The 18,804-nt window shown below is 28.6% G+C and overlaps 2 protein-coding genes across 14 annotated transcripts; one reads left to right on the top strand and one right to left on the bottom strand.

Moving 5' to 3' along the window:
* Window positions 1–4,337: 4,337 nt before the first annotated feature.
* LOC113550388 (riboflavin transporter 2) lies at window positions 4,338–15,832 on the top strand. 9 transcript variants are annotated; one of them, XM_026952172.1, is made up of 6 exons: window positions 8,700–9,095; window positions 11,267–11,375; window positions 11,448–11,586; window positions 13,088–13,168; window positions 13,445–14,465; window positions 15,448–15,832. In XM_026952172.1, the coding sequence occupies exons 4-6, from the start codon at window positions 13,122–13,124 to the stop codon at window positions 15,640–15,642; spliced, it is 1,263 nt and encodes a 420-aa protein (XP_026807973.1). In that variant the 5' UTR covers window positions 8,700–9,095; window positions 11,267–11,375; window positions 11,448–11,586; window positions 13,088–13,121; the 3' UTR covers window positions 15,643–15,832. The 9 variants fall into 9 exon arrangements, with proteins under 9 accessions (XP_026807969.1, XP_026807974.1, XP_026807968.1 ...); XM_026952169.1 differs by having other exon boundaries at window positions 11,448–11,582; XM_026952171.1 differs by having other exon boundaries at window positions 11,267–11,582.
* Window positions 15,671–18,155, bottom strand: LOC113550389. Of its 5 annotated transcripts, none has more exons than XM_026952180.1 (4): window positions 17,901–18,155; window positions 17,508–17,722; window positions 15,981–16,106; window positions 15,671–15,916 (listed from the first exon to the last, which is right to left on the bottom strand). In XM_026952180.1, exons 2-4 carry the CDS (start codon window positions 17,691–17,693, stop codon window positions 15,782–15,784), a joined length of 447 nt encoding a protein of 148 aa, XP_026807981.1. In that variant the 5' UTR covers window positions 17,694–17,722; window positions 17,901–18,155; the 3' UTR covers window positions 15,671–15,781. The 5 variants fall into 5 exon arrangements, with proteins under 5 accessions (XP_026807981.1, XP_026807980.1, XP_026807979.1 ...); XM_026952179.1 differs by having other exon boundaries at window positions 17,508–17,729; window positions 17,956–18,154; XM_026952178.1 differs by having other exon boundaries at window positions 17,508–17,729; window positions 17,894–18,154.
* Between the last annotated feature and the right edge of the window lie 649 nt (window positions 18,156–18,804).

Here is an 18,804-nt window from a genome sequence, read left to right on the forward strand (position 1 = left end):
AGAGAAATCCCCATTGACCCAAATTGAATAGTTTTATTTTTATGTATAATATGCCATAAGTACTCTATATTTTGCTTACGTCCCAATAATAGTTTACGTAGAACTGTTAAAACGAGAGTTTAATTATATGGTGTATGTATAATTGTATATTGCGTGTAGACATATAGTATAAACCTATATTCGATAAATGATAAATTATACTTCATATTTAATATATAATCATATTTACCGACTTACGGGTTTAGATTTAGGTAAATCACAAAAACTATGGTAGATCGTTTACATTGCTTTATAAATAGATCATGCAAATTATGGTAGACTGCTTATTACGACACCATAAACTGCATTTAGTTATAGAATATAAACCTCGAAAAATATTAGGTTATATATAATATATTATATATAACCTAATATAATACCCAAACGGCCGAACGGGCCTCCGATATCATAGGTAAATAGGTAAATATATAGTGATATAACCAACATAGCTACTTGCTAATTGGTATGTATGAGTATTTTAATAATTATTAACCCAGTTGTGGCCCATACCTTATATAAACTAGTATGCTCATTAAGCACAAAATTTATTGTACGAAAAAAATACACGGATTGAATTGTTTGCCTATAAAAAATAATTAAATTCAAGTTATTATTAGAAAATACAGAAATTATTCAAAATAAATTTTGTATTTTGATCTATAGATTATATATATAGGAATGTATAAGTAGTGCCAATAGATGCTCCCTTCAGTCCCCCCCCATTATCACTTATTATAGTAAAAAAATTGTCAACATATTTACTTATTGTTTTATTTGTATACAGATTGAAAATTCAGTTTTCTATCTTTTTAATAATAAAGAAGAAAAAAGATCATAATATATAGAGATAGACAATATTATACAAAAATTACACTTATTTTGATTTGTAAAATATTTTGTTGGAATTTAGTACATATAGGAAAAAAACATATGAGATAATAAAAAATTTCGGTATAACCAAATAACTAAACAATAATTAATGAATACATTATTCACGTTAAAAATACATGGCAATTAATAATAAAAAATAAAAAATTGTATTATATTTACCTACATATTATAGTATCATACTATATTATAATAAAACAATAAGTTATGAATAATAAATATATAAAATATAAAAAAGTACATATAAAACTTATGACTTATTATTCTTAGTACACAAAGTAAGATAACACTTTTAAATTTTAAATTTTTATTTTGATATATAAACATTTAAAAAAATTATCTGCTAAATAATTTATAGTATTATCCCAGGTTCTCATTTGATAAACAGAAGTTAATAACCCCACATGATACTTTTAAATAGTACAAAAAACTGCAATAATTGTAAAATATGGTTTTTAAGTATATTTTCAGTCAAATTTTGAAATTTTTGAATAACTGTACATTATTGAAGAAAAATATTGGTTGAGTATGGTTTAGTGAATCGCCTTGTACACTGACTGTATACGGCGTAGGTACCTATTCAGAATTGGAACGCGATCGCTGCACAGTCGTATTAAAGGGTAATGGGTCAAGAGCTTAATATATATATTATGTACCTACAAGATGAGATTGATTCTGTAACTATTGACACAAATAGTGGTGGGGTAAAGTCCCACTCTACAAAAAAATAGAGTATTCCGTGTATGTTAACAGCGATTATAGAAATAAAAAATATCACAGTCCACGTAATCGGTAGAAAGTAATAGAAACCTTTTACAGCTGAACACTATTCAAAATATTTACATTATTTTTATGATAAATATAAAACAATCATATTATATTTTAATTTATAGTACAGTTATCAAGGTGTATAAACTATAAATACATCTCGATAGTCAGCCAGTACACGCACAAATAATACTTTAGGTATGTTCGATGGCACTATCACAACGAATTATGTTACAATCTTGTCAATATCAGTAATGACACGTGCTTTAGTCTCGTTGATCGTATTATAACAAATTATTTTGAGAAGATACATAAAAAATATGTATAACACACGTACAGAGCGTTTGACAATGTTATATTGTATAACATCGCTTGCAATTCGCAGACCGTATACACAACTATATTATAAATATTATGAACCTACAAGGTACAGCTGTCTAGACTCAGTACACTCTTAAGTCCTGAGTTCTGAGATTTTAACTTTTGAAATATTTTCAAGGTTTCTGCCGAGAGATAAAAAACCACACACGTTTCCACAATTTATTGACAACTAACTATGCTGTTTTTACATTATTATCATTTATCATAATAAAGAGTCTTTTTAAGTACCTATCTATTTAAATATTTTAAAAATTAAAAGGTACTACTGTATATTGGTACTATAATATAAAATACTTTTTTTCGTTTTACTATTGTATTTCAATGTTCAATATTTTCGTATTTTCGTATTTTAAATGTTGTTTCTAAGATATTTCAAATTGTATTATAGTTCTAAAAATGTATAAGTATAATAAGATTTAATTAAACAATTAGTATAGATAAAATATATCTTTACGCTATACCTAGTTAAAATGATTAATTATTATTTATAAGTAATAATTATATATTCATATCATAATAATATATATGGTAGAATAATTCTTGAACCTATTAAATATATCGATAAATAAGTTAAAATGTATATTTATTTGTGATCAACGATATTAGTTCATTTAATTTATTAAACCAAACAGAAAATTATTTGTATCTATGTTCAAACACTTTTGAAAGACACCAAAATACAAATGACATCAAGTTTTTAAGTGCGTATTCTGAATAGTGAATACATTTTGAAAAGTATTCTAACATTTAACAAGACTGTTTATTATTAATAAATAATTAGAAAATTAAATTTATACTTTTATTTTTCAAACCAAAATTTCCCTTTTTTGCTGTAAATTATTTAGTGGATATTTTTTTTTTTTTTTGAAAATTTTAATGTACCAAAATCAAAACGCACAATAGGTGAGTTGATTTCCGAGACCTTTCTCATGTATTAGTTGATTCCCAGGTCATCATATATTTTATTCAATATTTAGTAAAATATTCAACCTATTAGCATAACCCAAGAAACACCACCAGGAGGTTGGCTGACAAGTTTCTCAAAAATGTTGTTTTTTTTAGTTTTTTCATATTTTGAAAACCATTCAATTTTTATTTATTAATTATTTATTGAATTATATTATATTTATTATTATTAAAAACATTTAGAGGTAATTAGGTAAAAAATTATTATTAAAAACATTTAGTAGTAACTAGGTAAAAAAATATAAAACAATTTAGTAATTTGGTAAAGTTTGTAACACATTGTTTTTATAAATTGGTATCTGGTAATGAGATTACCAGTATACCGTGACATCTCTTCTCTTAAAAAATTTGTTTTTCTTGTTGTTTTTTAGATTTCTTAGTTCCATTACTCCTGCATTTAATATACGTTTCTGATTGTACTTCTAACAGCTCATTTATACGTCACGTGCGACGTGTAATGATTTTTTTTTTTTGTAAATTCGCGCGTGGTCTTGGTGGACATAAGAGCAAGTTGTGTGTGACGGTCGAACTCTTTATACGGTCGTAAACTCTTTACTCGTGCAATCTATTGATAATTGATATACAACAAAAGGGAATCAACTCGTACGTACCCTCTAATGACCCGGGAATCAACTCAACGGTGTCGATGCAGGTAAACAGGTACTCGGGAATCAACTCATACGCAACCAATCAAAATTTAAACGAATAGTTTTTCAGTTATTAAAATATTTTAATATTTAAAGTTAAAATATTCATACTACGAATAATATAATCTTTAAAATTACACAAAATAGATGTAAATCGGATTATACTTTATATCACTACTTCTAAAATTATTACAATTTAAAAATGTTGTTAAATTAATTAATATAAATTACCAACATTTTTCAATTACTAATTACTATAGCCCCCATATATACTAAACCCATTTTCCTTAGTATACAATATAATTAAACGACTCAAAAACTAGTCGTTTGAATTTTTATTTTGGTACGTCGGATTTTACAAAAAAAATATCCGCTAAATAATTTAAATTAAAAAAGGAAGGCACTCGTTTGATGAAAAAAAGAAGTTTGTATCCTCACAGAAGTACAAGCCACTCCTTGAATTGTACAATAAGACATCTCAAGAATTTGAAAATAATATGATCTTCAGGTACAAAAGAGAGTTAGCATGCACGTGAATCACTCTGTATATGCCGTAAAATGTATAGGTTAGATCGGCATCATGGGCGAACGAACAACATCGTCACCGTCACACGGTATACCTACACGACGGCTATATGCACGTGTGTAACGATACGCGTTAACCGTAAGTTATTTCGTCTCGTTTATCACAACTTACTTACGCCGGACCGTTTTGAATATGAAATTTTGTGCGATGGCCGTCGTCGTGGTGGACCGCGGTCATATAGGTATATATTGTTATGATAATAGACGTTCACGGCGGTGTACACTACGTACACCGCGCATCAGTGTACCGCCGCGGTGAAACAGTGATCGGTGTCGATCGTACGAATCACACAGTTAATAATTACGCGCGGTCCGTCTTCATTATATATAAATAATAATATCATCATCTAATAATACATACGCTTGTCCGCGGTATTTGATATTGCGTTTATTATGTGAGTACTGCAACTTACTGTAGTCGTGGTGCTGGACGAAATTTCGCAATTTGTTTTTCGTACTATACTATTATATTATATTCAATTATTATTTCCTACACCGTATCACTGTACCAGTTACTACGCACATATACGTTTATATTTATATACCATAAAATATAATAGTATATGTGCTATCTAAAAATATAGGCTTACCAGTACAACGGAATCCTTCAGCTGACCTCCGGCCAAACGACATATATTATTACCATATATTATCATGGAGTGAGTATACGCGGAAGTGAACGTTACGATTATAATAGTAAAAATAATTAACAATTAATAATTATATGTTTAATGCACCTAGCTAACATTATATTGAACGTATAATATTACTACATATATGTAGGTATTATAATTAATAATTAATTATTATATAGGGATAATGATTAAAATCTAAAACGCGTTTTTGGTTACCTACCTGATGTATTTATCATGTTTTGGAGCGCTAGTTATATAGGCAGCATTAATAAGTACCAAAACATACAAATGTTTTGAATATAAGATCGTCATGCAAACGGACACTTTAAATCAAAATATACGTTATGCAATATACCTACTTAATAGGTATGTATAATATTATAATATAGGTTTAGGTATAATGACCAATAGGTGAGTTAGTTACCGATCGACTTAATTGATTGGCAGTGAATAATGTGCACTAATGTCTCCACATGTAATCGCTGTCCACCGATTATATATATAGTATGTCCTTCATGAGTAATAATTATAGATGGATGATCGTATACATAATATCATTCATCACCGTCAGTCGTCATACGTACTATGTTTGTAAAAATACTTTTGACATATTTTTTAAATAGGTAGGTCTTTAAATACTTAAAGTACAAGCATAAAATATTTTTTCCAATAACATTTAAATATACAATATTAAATACTTAACGCATATATGAATTAATTTATAAAATATTTCAAATACTTACTCTCAAGAATGTGTTCAGGAACGAAATTATTTTTTTGAGTTTTTTTTTACTAACTTTAAACAGGTATTTATGAAATTGAGCAGAAACGAGTCGACATCTGACCAATCCCCTCCCAACTTATGGATTTAGCATTAAGTCTATCGTGTATTTTTATCAGTTAGGAATAATTTATATTTTTTACTGTCGATTAGGACATTTTTTAATGTATATTTGAGACACGAAAAAATTAGGTATATTAGTGCTTAGTTATAACAAATATGAATTCATCGCGTAATAATGTAGTATAGCCAGTATATTAGGCATGTATAAATATATTGAATTGAAGCATAAAAAAAAAATGTATATTTATTATGCCCGAGGCGAGTACCTACCACAATACCACCTATGCAAGACGTTAAAACTATGCGATTCGAGGTGCTCGTATTAAAAAAAAATATCATTCACGATGATGACGATTGCTGGTTACAACTCACATAGTCACATTTTACAATAACCTTATATGTGGCGGTGGTCTACAGACTACAACTGCTTTACACGTGTACAACTCTATATAGACATATAATTTGTAATAAAATCAATATATATATATATATTAAATATATAATGTTTACAGATACTTTGGGGAGGGGTACCAGGCAATATAAAAAGTGATAATGTTATCATCAGAGACGGCGCGTGTTATCAATCATATAATTTGATAATCAGTCTTGTACGTAATGCGATATTGTTAACGAGTTAGTTCCGTAAAATAATTATTCTCCGTAATCGACAATAATAATTATTAATTAATATAAAATAGATACATGTAAAATGTTATATTAGTAATTATTAGTGTCAATTGTTTCTATATACGCTAGTCGCTATATGATAGACGATTGCATTATATTACATAATCGACACGCTGACCGCCGTACCTATATTAATTTTATTGTTTTTAAAATATATACAATAATATATTATTTAATCAATCAATGTATATATAATTAACTTCGATACGTACATTATAACGTTTACATACTTATAGTAGTCATATAAACGAAGAAGAGAAGCTGCGATGTATTATACATAGTACATACATCATGTTGATAACATGTTGATGGATTTTAATCAAAATGTATGTAAAAAAATATGCTTGCCAAACCTATGTCAGTAATGCGCCTAAAAATGTTCAAATATGCACTTAGTCACTTAGATATGCAGTAAAAAACCTTTAGTTATGCAATAAAAACTCATATTTATAAAAAAATTATATCAATCTATTTTTCTTTAAGTTATCAACAAAACTTAATCTTATACTTTAATATTTATGATTTCATACTTGTAAGAAAAAAACAAGAATTGTTTTTTATTCATGCGTTCGTTTATTGATTTTTATTGAACTTGTGGTTGATTAGTAGTTTTAACAGTTTAACCGTCTACGTATTAATACATTACATATTGATTAATGTTTATTTTAAGCTATAAAAACATAAAATGTAGTCGTTATTTTTAAGTTTCAAAAACAAATACTTACCTACTTTTTTTGATAGTGATGGCAATTTTAAAAATTAGGTACTTACATCAATACTATTGACGATAATTCAAAATTTTAAATGTTAAATACTCTAAAAAATAAAAAAATATTCACAGTTATGTCAAAAACTTTGATTTAATTAAATCGATGTTATTTGTAAGAAGGGTGTACCGATATCAGGGTGGTAAATTTTTCTAATGTGACAGGCCAAAAATTGCATGATTTTGTTTTTTGCGTACCATTAAATTATAAAAATATTATATAGATGTATTTTTTAGTAAACAAATAAGATATTTAAATGTAATACAAGTAATACTAGTATTTAATATAATACTTTAGTATTTATTTATCTTGTTTGATGTGTTTTTTGTTGTTATACACTAATTGATGCTAATTGTTTTATAATCGGTTTATAATTCGTAATTTTTAATAAAGTACACGCAGCAGTGCATTCATCCGTTAGTTGGTCTCTTCGATCAGATTTTGATGAAATTTATTTCCGAAAAGATTAATTTAGTACATTTTTTGATTTTTTGTATAGAAATATTAAATAATCTGCTTGTACAATAATTACGATCATTAGTCCACGATACACGCACTTACAAATGGACATACATAAATATATTGATGATACTACGTATAAGCGTACAGCTACTTTAACAGTCATTAACCGCGATTATTCAATTTCATCTGTAGATACTAGATAGTCTAATAAAAAGATTTTTTGAAATTTATATTGTCAAAATTCGAACTAATAGGGTGTAATACCTGCTGACGATTATCATAAATCACCTAATATAGCACTCGTAGTAAAATATTCACCAGTATGTCACTTTAAACTCAACAAATATTCCCTACATATATATTCGGTTTTCATTGAGAAATTTTAACTTTCACTAATTAGGTACCAATTAGGTACTATTCGTTGTATCATAGTGGTCCGTTGAATCTTCTCCAAGACGAATCTAACTGATGAAACACAAAAAACCGTAGGCGATCCAGTGGTACCTATGTATGATAGGTATGTATATACCATATAATATATTATTACAATAATACAATTTACATTTCTCAATCTTCGATCAAGGTTGGACGAATAACTGGAGATATAGAATTATACACAACGAGACGACGATACCACAAATAACTTAAACCACCTACTCGGTGAACAATTTTTTTCCTTAAAATTGTAGCCCTACCTACTTAATAAGTTGTATTTCGATGTAATGAATAGCGATCGAATGGTGGGGGACATTGGGATATAGTATGATGTGTATACGATACGTATCGGGGAAGACCCGCGCACACCCGTTTAGTAAGCATAGTAACCGTGGTTCGAATCGATTGTATATGTCTACTTATACACCGGCTAATATAATCACGAAATAAAGTGTACGAGTTTAAAAAAAAATTGCATTTCATTCGTTGGCGTTTTTCGTATTTTATCGTTGTCAAGAGATTCAATTCAAACAATATTTTAATCAAATTATAGACGGAGAATTATTAATTAAATGGTTCGATTTTGCTTGACTGCATGAGTTTTTTTCTCATTCATACGTTGTTTAAATATCGTTTTTTAAGTGAGCTTGTTCAATATAGACATTAGTTATACATAAAATATTTTTTTAGCGTTTTAATAGACGGGAACGATTTAACGAATATAATAAATTATGTACTTACAATACCTCTATTACACGTACCATTGCAACTGGTAACTACCAACAGCATAATTATAAATTTTTGTATATAAGCCATAGGGACGCGAAAATACTAAATCGTTAACCACTTCATCATCGCGAGTCAAATAAATGATATTTAGTTTTTAATTTATGTTTTAGTTTAAAGTGTACAGTAATAATATTATTAAAGTGTGTATTATAATAAGAGACACGCCCGACCTACCTGCAATAACTGCGAGTTGAATAAACCGGTAACTATAAAAATCGCCATATCAGTTAATTTCATACGATTTAACACTAAAACTTGACTGTTTATCCTAAATCCTAAAGAGATATTATTTAGTATTTACACCGTTATAGATAGTATAATATCAGGTTATAGTATAATAAATAGAAATACGTATTATTTGTTTTAACTTTTAATGTATATCTTAAGCTTGTTGGAATCTTAATTATTTTCTATTAAATAATTGAAACGTTATTAAATTACTAATCGTTAAAAAAATCGCAGATAATATGTTTATATACGTTTTATATTTTCCATCGTGTGTCTAATCTTCATACATATAGGTAAGTATATAGGTGCCTAATTATAAGATAAAAACAACTTAATTATTTAGCCATTTCAATCTATTATATAATTCAATAATGTAATAACTATTTATACTAAATAGTATAGAAAAATAGACAATTGGTATATGTATTTTTTTATATATTTTTATTTGTCTTTATAATAACTGCTATGCGGCTATGCTATATTATAAAAATATTGAAATTATAGTTAAATTCTTGTTTTTATAGTCATTGAAATGTATGATAAGAGTTGGTATTGGATAATCCATGAATCCATTTTATTCATCAAAACAACTTGTTTAGTGTACCTAATCCAATCGTAATTTTCGGATAACAAACCAAAAAACTTAAAAATTAACTATTTTAAGCAGAAAACGATAAGTAATTTATGATTTAAACATTTATTAAAAAAAATCTATATTTATGATAATATATTTAAAATCAGTACTAAAATAATATGTATTACATTTATTTTTTAGATTTTCTATTTTTAGATACATTTAAAATGTTTATTCAAACACAATATGACAAACCTAATTTACTTAATGACAACATATTTTTTAAGTTGCCATATTGCATTTTACTTAGTTTTAAGATAATTATTAATTTATATGGGAAAAATCTTACCTATTCTCTAGTTATTAGTGTTATTGCATACTATTTTTTTGTAGCTGGAATACCTGAATTATACTATACATTACACACAATGGTAAACCAGGGGCGTTATTTCAGGTGTGTGAGGTATCAAGTTATTTTGAAATTTTAACAGGTCATACAAAAATAGATATATTACGTTTATCTACATTATCCTGCATACATTATATAACATCATAAACTGAATAAATGCATCAACATAAATAGTAAAAATCAATTTAAATACTAAAATACAAAAAACATTTATAGCACAATATTTGTTTATATACAATTTAATTTAAAGCTGTAATCATGATTGACGGTATACCAATATTGATAAATGTCAATATAAAAATTAAAATATTAAATACAATTTAATTTTAATCATATAATAATAATCGTGCATTATTTCATCTGGGTGTAGGAAAATTGGAACTATTTTAAAAGTAAGGGGTGCAACCACACACCCTGATCCCCTCCCCCAAATTACGTCCCTGTGGTCAACACTTAACAGTGACACCGCCATTCCACTAAGTATGCATGTGTATTGTATAAAATAAAAACTAACTTAAGACGTTAAAACTCTATGTTACAAACCGAAATGAGTAACTGACAAAATTAACAATTAGGTAGCAATGATAAGTGATAACAAAAATATCCATGGAAAACAGGAAAACAATGAACGTATTTTTCAATAATTATAGTTGTTTAGTCGGGAATAGTATATTGTGTGGGAAGTGCGAGAAGTGAGCTAAGTATTCAGTTTTGGGCGAGTGCTGAAATTCGTTCAACACTTAAATTGCCTTTCCGCATGATTCACACATACTATTGTTTATTACGTCACTACAGCCCTAGCTGCCACCTCCAATAACGCCTTTACATGATGAATCGTTTTTAATATTTTCGGTAACTGTATCTAGGTTTTCAAAACTATTTAATATAGAAGTAATTTACCAGCTAGTATTTGATATAAATGTTATTTGGTGTATTTGGACAGTAACTTTTCCGACGTAAGTTATTTGCCATCGTTTCAACAACAGTCATCGAAAATTAAACTTTCGGTATAATTAAGCGTGAAAAAAATACTCGAAATTTTAAACAGATTTCATTAGTTAATTCAGCAATAATCAATTTAATTATAATATTTATGATTAATTATCTAAACAGAATTAAAATTATTAAATATAAGACAAAATCTTAACATAATTTGTTGAAGTTTGATGTCAGGATAATTGGTCATTCTGAAACACTTTAAAACAGGATAGCAGGACGTTATATACAGAACTGGTACAGTCTTGACTAATCCTGCATATTTTAAATAGCTCGTAAGTCGTATTACATATTTTATATTATAATTTATAGTCTTACTACAACTCGATTAAGTTTTTATATTTCAGCCATTTCAGGACAGCTGATCACGTAATCAAAACGTCTCTTAGTCAGCAATGCATTTGCTATAAATTATAATCCTCCTAATCTACTGTACAACAATAAGTCAATAGTTGTTTATTTTGTGTCTACTATCTACACGAGTAGGTATAACTAATACATATTTACATTCCTATGAGATTATTATAGTATAATTTATTATTATTATTTGTAATTTTTTTTTTTTTTTTTTTGGGGGGGGACAGGGGGGCTTGTGTCACGCCACTAGGTCAGTTATAATGTATCGAGTATTATACAAAAAAATATTTATGGCGTGTTTTTAAGTCCTGATTGGCAGGTAGGTACTGTATCGTCTATTTCCGACGAAATGTATACCTATGGGCTACGACTTGAAACGATCGGCATAGTTATTGTGAATACTTACACGGCTACATTTTGTTATTCTGTGAGAAATTGAATACGTTCCGCATGCATAGTCGACTACTATTTATATCTAACATTGTAAAATATCATACAGTTTACAATAATAAAAAACGAATAATTAGTTTTTTAATAGCTAGCATTTGTATTGTGTAAAGCGAAATTAATATTCTATATATACACGAAGTTACAATAAATCATCCATTAAACTATACAGTATAGTTAATGTATTATTGGTTATTATTTAATTAAAAATTATTCGTTATACCTATAATATTAATAATATAAATGAGAAGGTATAGTATGTGTTTTATTATTGATAAACAACAAAGAATGCTGAGAAATAAATTTCTACCCAGTAGTTCATATATATTGTAAATATGTTATAAAGTGGGAAGTTGGGCATTGTGTACAATGTCCAATTAAATTTGTACACTGTATAAGTTAAATATTTAAAATATAAAAATTAAATAAAACACTTTAGTGGGTATTTTAATAAACATAAAAAAAACTTGAAATAGACGTCTCAAATATTAATTACTTACCAATAAAAAGTTTTAAAATTTATTATCCCTTGAATTATTTTAGGTACTTATACTACCTATTAAAAAGAATTAATATCATTATTGAAAGGTGGTTTGACATGCATAAAATTAATATTATTTACTAATTTACTATTAAATTATAGTTATTTTAATTATTAATAAATGTTAAGTTAGACGCATAGTATTATATTATTTTTTATTTATTATAACATCACAACTATTATGGCACTTGGAGTTACAAAGAGTCGACCAGATTTTTTGCATTCACACCGGTTGGGCTTACATAGTGTTTTGCAAGTGCAGCTATCGTACCTTCGGTTACTCAAATAAAACAATTTTCTTGTCGCTTCTCTTAAAAAAAATTGTGCTGGTGGTACCTTATTCGATAATCTGAATAAACATTTATTTGCTTATCGTGAATTTGTGAATTGGTTCAGACCGTCTCAATACATGGATAATGGTTCCCGTAACATAATCTGGCCTTCTCTGACCCTCAACTAAAGTTTGGTCGTAAAACCGCAAAATGTGCATTATTGATAGATGAACCTATACGTCTGTATATACTGCAATAAATCACGTAGGGAAAATAATAAATTTAAAGTATAAAATCTCTATTCATATTAGATAAGATTAATTATTTGTTTTTACATTACTGATTTAGAATTCTGTATATTTGGTTCTAGAGTTGATGAAAATACGTATTTAAAACATAAACGAATGAAAGTGTACAGCTTGGAAACTAATTCTATCGTTGAGAGAAAATGGTAAGTTTTTGTTTTGAGATTGTAACTATTTTGTTTATATATAATAATATACTATAGTTTATAGACTATTACAGTAATAAATAAAATTTAAAATTTCGATTGAGTCGTTTGTATTATACCTTTTGAAAAAGCTAGACAGACTACACATCGAGTCCTTAAAACAATTCCTTTAATAATATTAGTTCCTATGTATAATATATAATATAAATATATTCTTAACATACTCAAACATTCCAACAAGTGCGTAATGGTTTTTTGTTTGCCAATAATCTGCAGGTTTCTGGACTTTTTGACGTGCATGTTTGGCGTGGGTGCTTGGATACTGGTCAACAGCCTATACACGCAGCTTCCGTTGCTCGTGCAGAGTGCGCCCGAAGGGTGGAACTTGCCGTCGTACTTGTCAATCGCCATACAAACCGGAAATGTGGGCCCGCTGCTATACAGTGCCTGGCGCCGGAAATACGGAAACCGTTACGATAGGCCGCTGACGATCGCCGTGCTTATTTTCGGCGTGACGTCCGTGCTCCTGATGGCCGGATTTTACGACGTAACGGGCATCGTGTTCGGCCAACCACACAGTGTGGTACTCTGTGTGCTCACGTTCACCATGGCGTTAGTGGGGTGCACTAGTTCCGTTTTATTCATACCGTCGCTGGCTCGGTATCCGGACATATACTTGGTAACGTACATGGTGGGTGAGGGCATCAGTGGTTTCGTACCGAGCTTGGTCGCCATCGTCCAGGGCGTGGGTACCACCACTTGTCGGACGGTTGAGCTTCCGGATGGGCGGATGTCCGAGGTAAAGTCGACGACCGATGCGCTCTTCTCGAGTGGTCCATTTTTCGTCGGCATTGGCGTGATAATGTTCGCGAGTACAGTGTCTTATCTGTGTCTGGAATACTTGCCGACCTGCAAGAAAGAAAAAATTCGGACACCATCGGATGACCAACTGCACCAGAACATCGGTAGCAGCACCGATAATCGCAGCCGCAGTCTGAACGTGTCGTTATTGGCTGTGCAAGGCGCGATCGTGTTCTTTGCCAACGGACTGTTGCCCAGCATTCAATCGTTCTCGTGTCTGCCATACGGCTACATGGCGTATCATTTTGCGACTAACCTGTCGAATATCGCAAATCCTGTGGCTTGTTTCATCGCCTATTACACGAATCGGACGTCCAAAACCGTAATATACATGTTGTGCAGCATTTGTGTTGTGTCCACAATGTACATGTTGATGACCGCCTTTACAAGTCCGTCGCCTCCATTGAGTAATTCGACCACTGGAACAGTCTTGATCGTGAGTAAAAATTACAACGCATTTATATTTTTATACATTAATACATTTTTACAACCGAAGTACCACATACACATTTTTAATATTTTCGTGTCTTAAACACACGATTTAATGACCAAATTTTTTTTGTTTATCAAAAAGTAAAAGGAATTTTATACTTGGGAAAATATAAGCATTAGATACACAAATATAAAACGTATTACTTATGTATAATTATTATTGATCATGGTTTTTGTATTCTTTTGAATGAGCGAGGGCGTCCTGTCAGGCTTCATGTTGGAAACTTTAAATCTTAAATAATTTTCTAGGTTAAAATTATTTCTATACTTATTATAATAAGTATAGTACATATTATAATAAGTTGTTACAACATTATTGGAGAGTTTAGATATATCATCAATACATTTTAATGTCAATAATTTCTTTGTGTATCACTTATGAGCTAATCGAGTACCAGGTTGAGAATTACTGGTCTATTACTACAATACACTGTAGGATAATATAAATGGTTAAATTAATTTTCTGAGTCAATTTTCGTTTTTGAAAAAAAAATGGTTTAATAATATAATCTGAAGTATTTAAACAAACAATATTTTGGTAATATACATACATGATATTTATAAACATAATATTTTTATAAAAAAAAATGTTAACTATTTTTTACTGTGGTGATTTTTTAAGTTATATTTGATTATATTTTTAGTTACATTCTTAAAAGTGTTGATACATAAGCATAGAGTATTAAACAGTTTTTTTTTAAATTTGCGTTTAAGTATATATGAGCAACTAAATGATAAGGCGATAAGGGATATACTAATTTTAGCATAAATATTTTTTTTTGTTCAATGTAACTCTCAATAATTTTCCTGTGAATATGTAACACTTGATAAGAATTGAATAATAACTTAAACAATTTAATATTACAATAAAATATGTCTACCTACAATTATTTAAAACATTTAAATGTTATTTTATGATATTCCAGGTTTTTATGTGGGCTTTATTCTTTGGATGTGCCTCTTATGTCAAATTATCAATAGCTGCAGTATTAAGAAACGAAGGTAACAGAGGACTATATCTTTACGGCTGCATCACTCAAATTGGATCTACAGCAGGAGCATTGATTGGATTTTACTTAATCAACGTTGTACAATTATTGAAATCATATGAACCTTGTTGAGGGTTTAATTAAATAATATAATTATAAATGTTCCTTTAAACAATTAATAATTGTATTGAACTAAAGTATATTTTTTATGAAGTGTAGAATAAACTTAATAAATTAAACAATGTTATAGTATACATATGTAAAAGACTAATTAATCATGAGATGCCGATGTTAGATTATACAAATTATTTGATATTCTTGACATCGATAACAATATTTGTGGTATATTCAATTCAAATTCTCTTTCTTCACTAGAATGATCAGTATCGTTGGTTTCCAAAATATTCTATATAATAATTTTTAATATTACAATTAGATATGGAATATTTTTAAAATAAAAATATATTTACAATGTTTGCTGAAGCACTAGATGCATTTTGATTTATTTCATTTGATGAATCATGAGTGGTAATTGAACTAGCATAAAGAATATCTTCATTATTGTCTTCCATAATATGATCTATGAAACCTCTTGCCTGAAATTAAGTAAAATATAATATTAATAACAATAGTTTCTAATAAAAGTTGTTAACTTTGCAAACTACAGGGTAGGTGAATGACCCTAACTGTCTTGACCGGTCTTAATCTATCTCATATGGTCAGATGCAACTGTCTTATATCCTGCAACACCTGTGTGTGTGATTATGTATATGAATATATATAAATATAATATACTTGGTACATTCTTAGATAACTTTAACTTAAAACTAGCCAAGTAATATTTTCCAGAAAAACATATAATATATTATTAACTTAACTAAATATCCGACATCAATCTAACTATTTAACTTGTATCATGGGCTGCTTATAAGTAAGATTATTTTATTGGATAATATTTTAAGTCATGTTCTCATAACAATATATATAGATGTATAATCGGTCATCCCCAACTAAGTTCCTTATGATTGTAGATGATTTTTGCAAAATTTAGTCTAACCAATTGTGTAACCCTCTGGATGTAGTTTGATATTCTTGTCTTATGGTTTAATTTTATGGTGTTAAATTTTAATGTGTAGGAAAATGCCAGATTTTTTACTAGGATTAGATCTACTATTAACTATACCTTAACTTGGTAATGGATAATGTATTGCTATGATTACTAGTAAGATTTAACTTTTTTTTAACTTGAGCTTGAATTACATTCTCATATTACACTTAGCAATAGAGATTATATGCAAAACAAAATAATTTAAATTGTCATGTTCTCTAAAAGCTGTGTTCTGCTATCTAATAAGGTATTTCTTGGATCCTTAAATAACAGCAAACTACTTTAACTTAAAGCAAGTCTAAAAGTGGTTTTGTTCTAGAACAGTTTTCAAATAATAATATTTTTCATAAAAATTCACCACTTTTCGCAAAATTATACATCAGCAATAACTAATGAATAGGCTAGGACTTACTTATCTAGCAGATAGATGGGTAGAAGTTATAATAATTAGTGTACATAATTAAATAAATAATATAGAAACAATTTAGAAAATTAAAAGTACCTACCTAATTCTAGTTTTATATTTATGATTGTTTAACACCTATTGATATATTATGTTACATAAATATTACAGAGGGACTTTGATACATTTTTAAAAATTCCAGCTTCAAATTTCAAATTTATTACTCCATTTAACACATATTGTGATGGTGAAAAAAAGTATATGCTAAGAGATAGGCGTTCACTCTTAATATTATTAGATTATATCAAAATAAACTGCAGACAAATGTGTACCTGATCAGTGGTATTATGCATTAAATCAACAACAAAAACCGAATGAACAAACTGTGATAATGTAACGTGTACCTACTGAGTATTTCTGATTTCATGAGTTTTAGACGGTGTTCAAATGCTCAGTTTTATGTTGTAACATTTATAAAACTATTACCGGTTCTTCTTCATCACTAGATGGCAATAAGTTGTACGGATAGTTCCACAAATCACCACGCTGTGTGATTTCTATGAAGTCATCATCGTCTCCCATCTCGTCTAATGTTAGGTCGATGGTGTCCAGTATGTGTAATGGATACACAAACCTCTCGCAGTTGTCATCGTTGTCCCGTATCAAACACATGACCACTGTGTACCACCCGTACTAACGATCTGAAAACTGTTAAGTTGTATCAAATACAAAATTTCGTACAACGATATTATAATTATTAAACAGGCATCGTTTTTAATCACAGACGTATAAGATATAAGTCGCAAGTTGTCGTGTGACAAGTATCGGATTATACGTAATTTAATAATTAGTTATTGATATTATGTCCATACGATTTACGATTAATATTATGGCAGGAACAAGCGATTTACAGCAGTCTCGGTTTTCTTCTTACCAGTGAAATGGGTCAAAAAATCGTACGTCTAGGTCTTGCCGGTTTCAATCGTTGATTTAAAATATTATAATTATAATTTATAGGTGCGTATTACACTGATTAAGCTTTCAGTAAATTGTAAACACATAAATTTGTATTTGTTACGTATTGGCTAATGGACATTGAGCAATCGCTATTTAGTATTTTCTACTTGTTAACAAAAACAAAACAATAAGTCTTTATCAATTCAATTCGCAAACTGACAGTGTGCCATATACGTTAAAACTATATACTGTAAATTATCATCATTATACTCGGTTCTTACGATTCAAATATTTGGCGTACCCGGTCTATGCGACTATAGAACAGTGCACGGATAAAACATTTTTGGTTTGATTAGTTTGTCCTTAGGCGTCAAAGGAGTCATTGTGATGGGTGTGTTAGTATTATTAAACACTTTGAATTAATGATATATATCAGAGTAAATAAAAAAGAATTCTTTTCGAAGACGATCGGTCTTATCATTAAGTATATTTTATGATATATTAAAGTAATTTATTTTACTTTTAATATTACTAATACAGAATAGATTAAATCTATTTACAGTAACTGGTAAGTTGATATAATTTTTTTACCTGAATCTCCTCTATCTATTTTTATGGTGTTATCTTAAGGTTATGTATACCTGTTGGCTGTTACTATTAAAATCTAAATTAACATGAAACAATTTGGGCTGCTAAAACCAAGCTGCTAAACAAATTGCGCATATATATACCATATTACCTACATCGACTTCTATAACTCAAAAAGTATTACAATTTTCTATAAATACCGTAAAACAGTAAAAATAAATTCATAGTACTTATAAAT

Source organism: Rhopalosiphum maidis, chromosome 4 (assembly GCF_003676215.2).
Source record: "Rhopalosiphum maidis isolate BTI-1 chromosome 4, ASM367621v3, whole genome shotgun sequence".
Taxonomy (NCBI): domain Eukaryota; kingdom Metazoa; phylum Arthropoda; class Insecta; order Hemiptera; family Aphididae; genus Rhopalosiphum; species Rhopalosiphum maidis.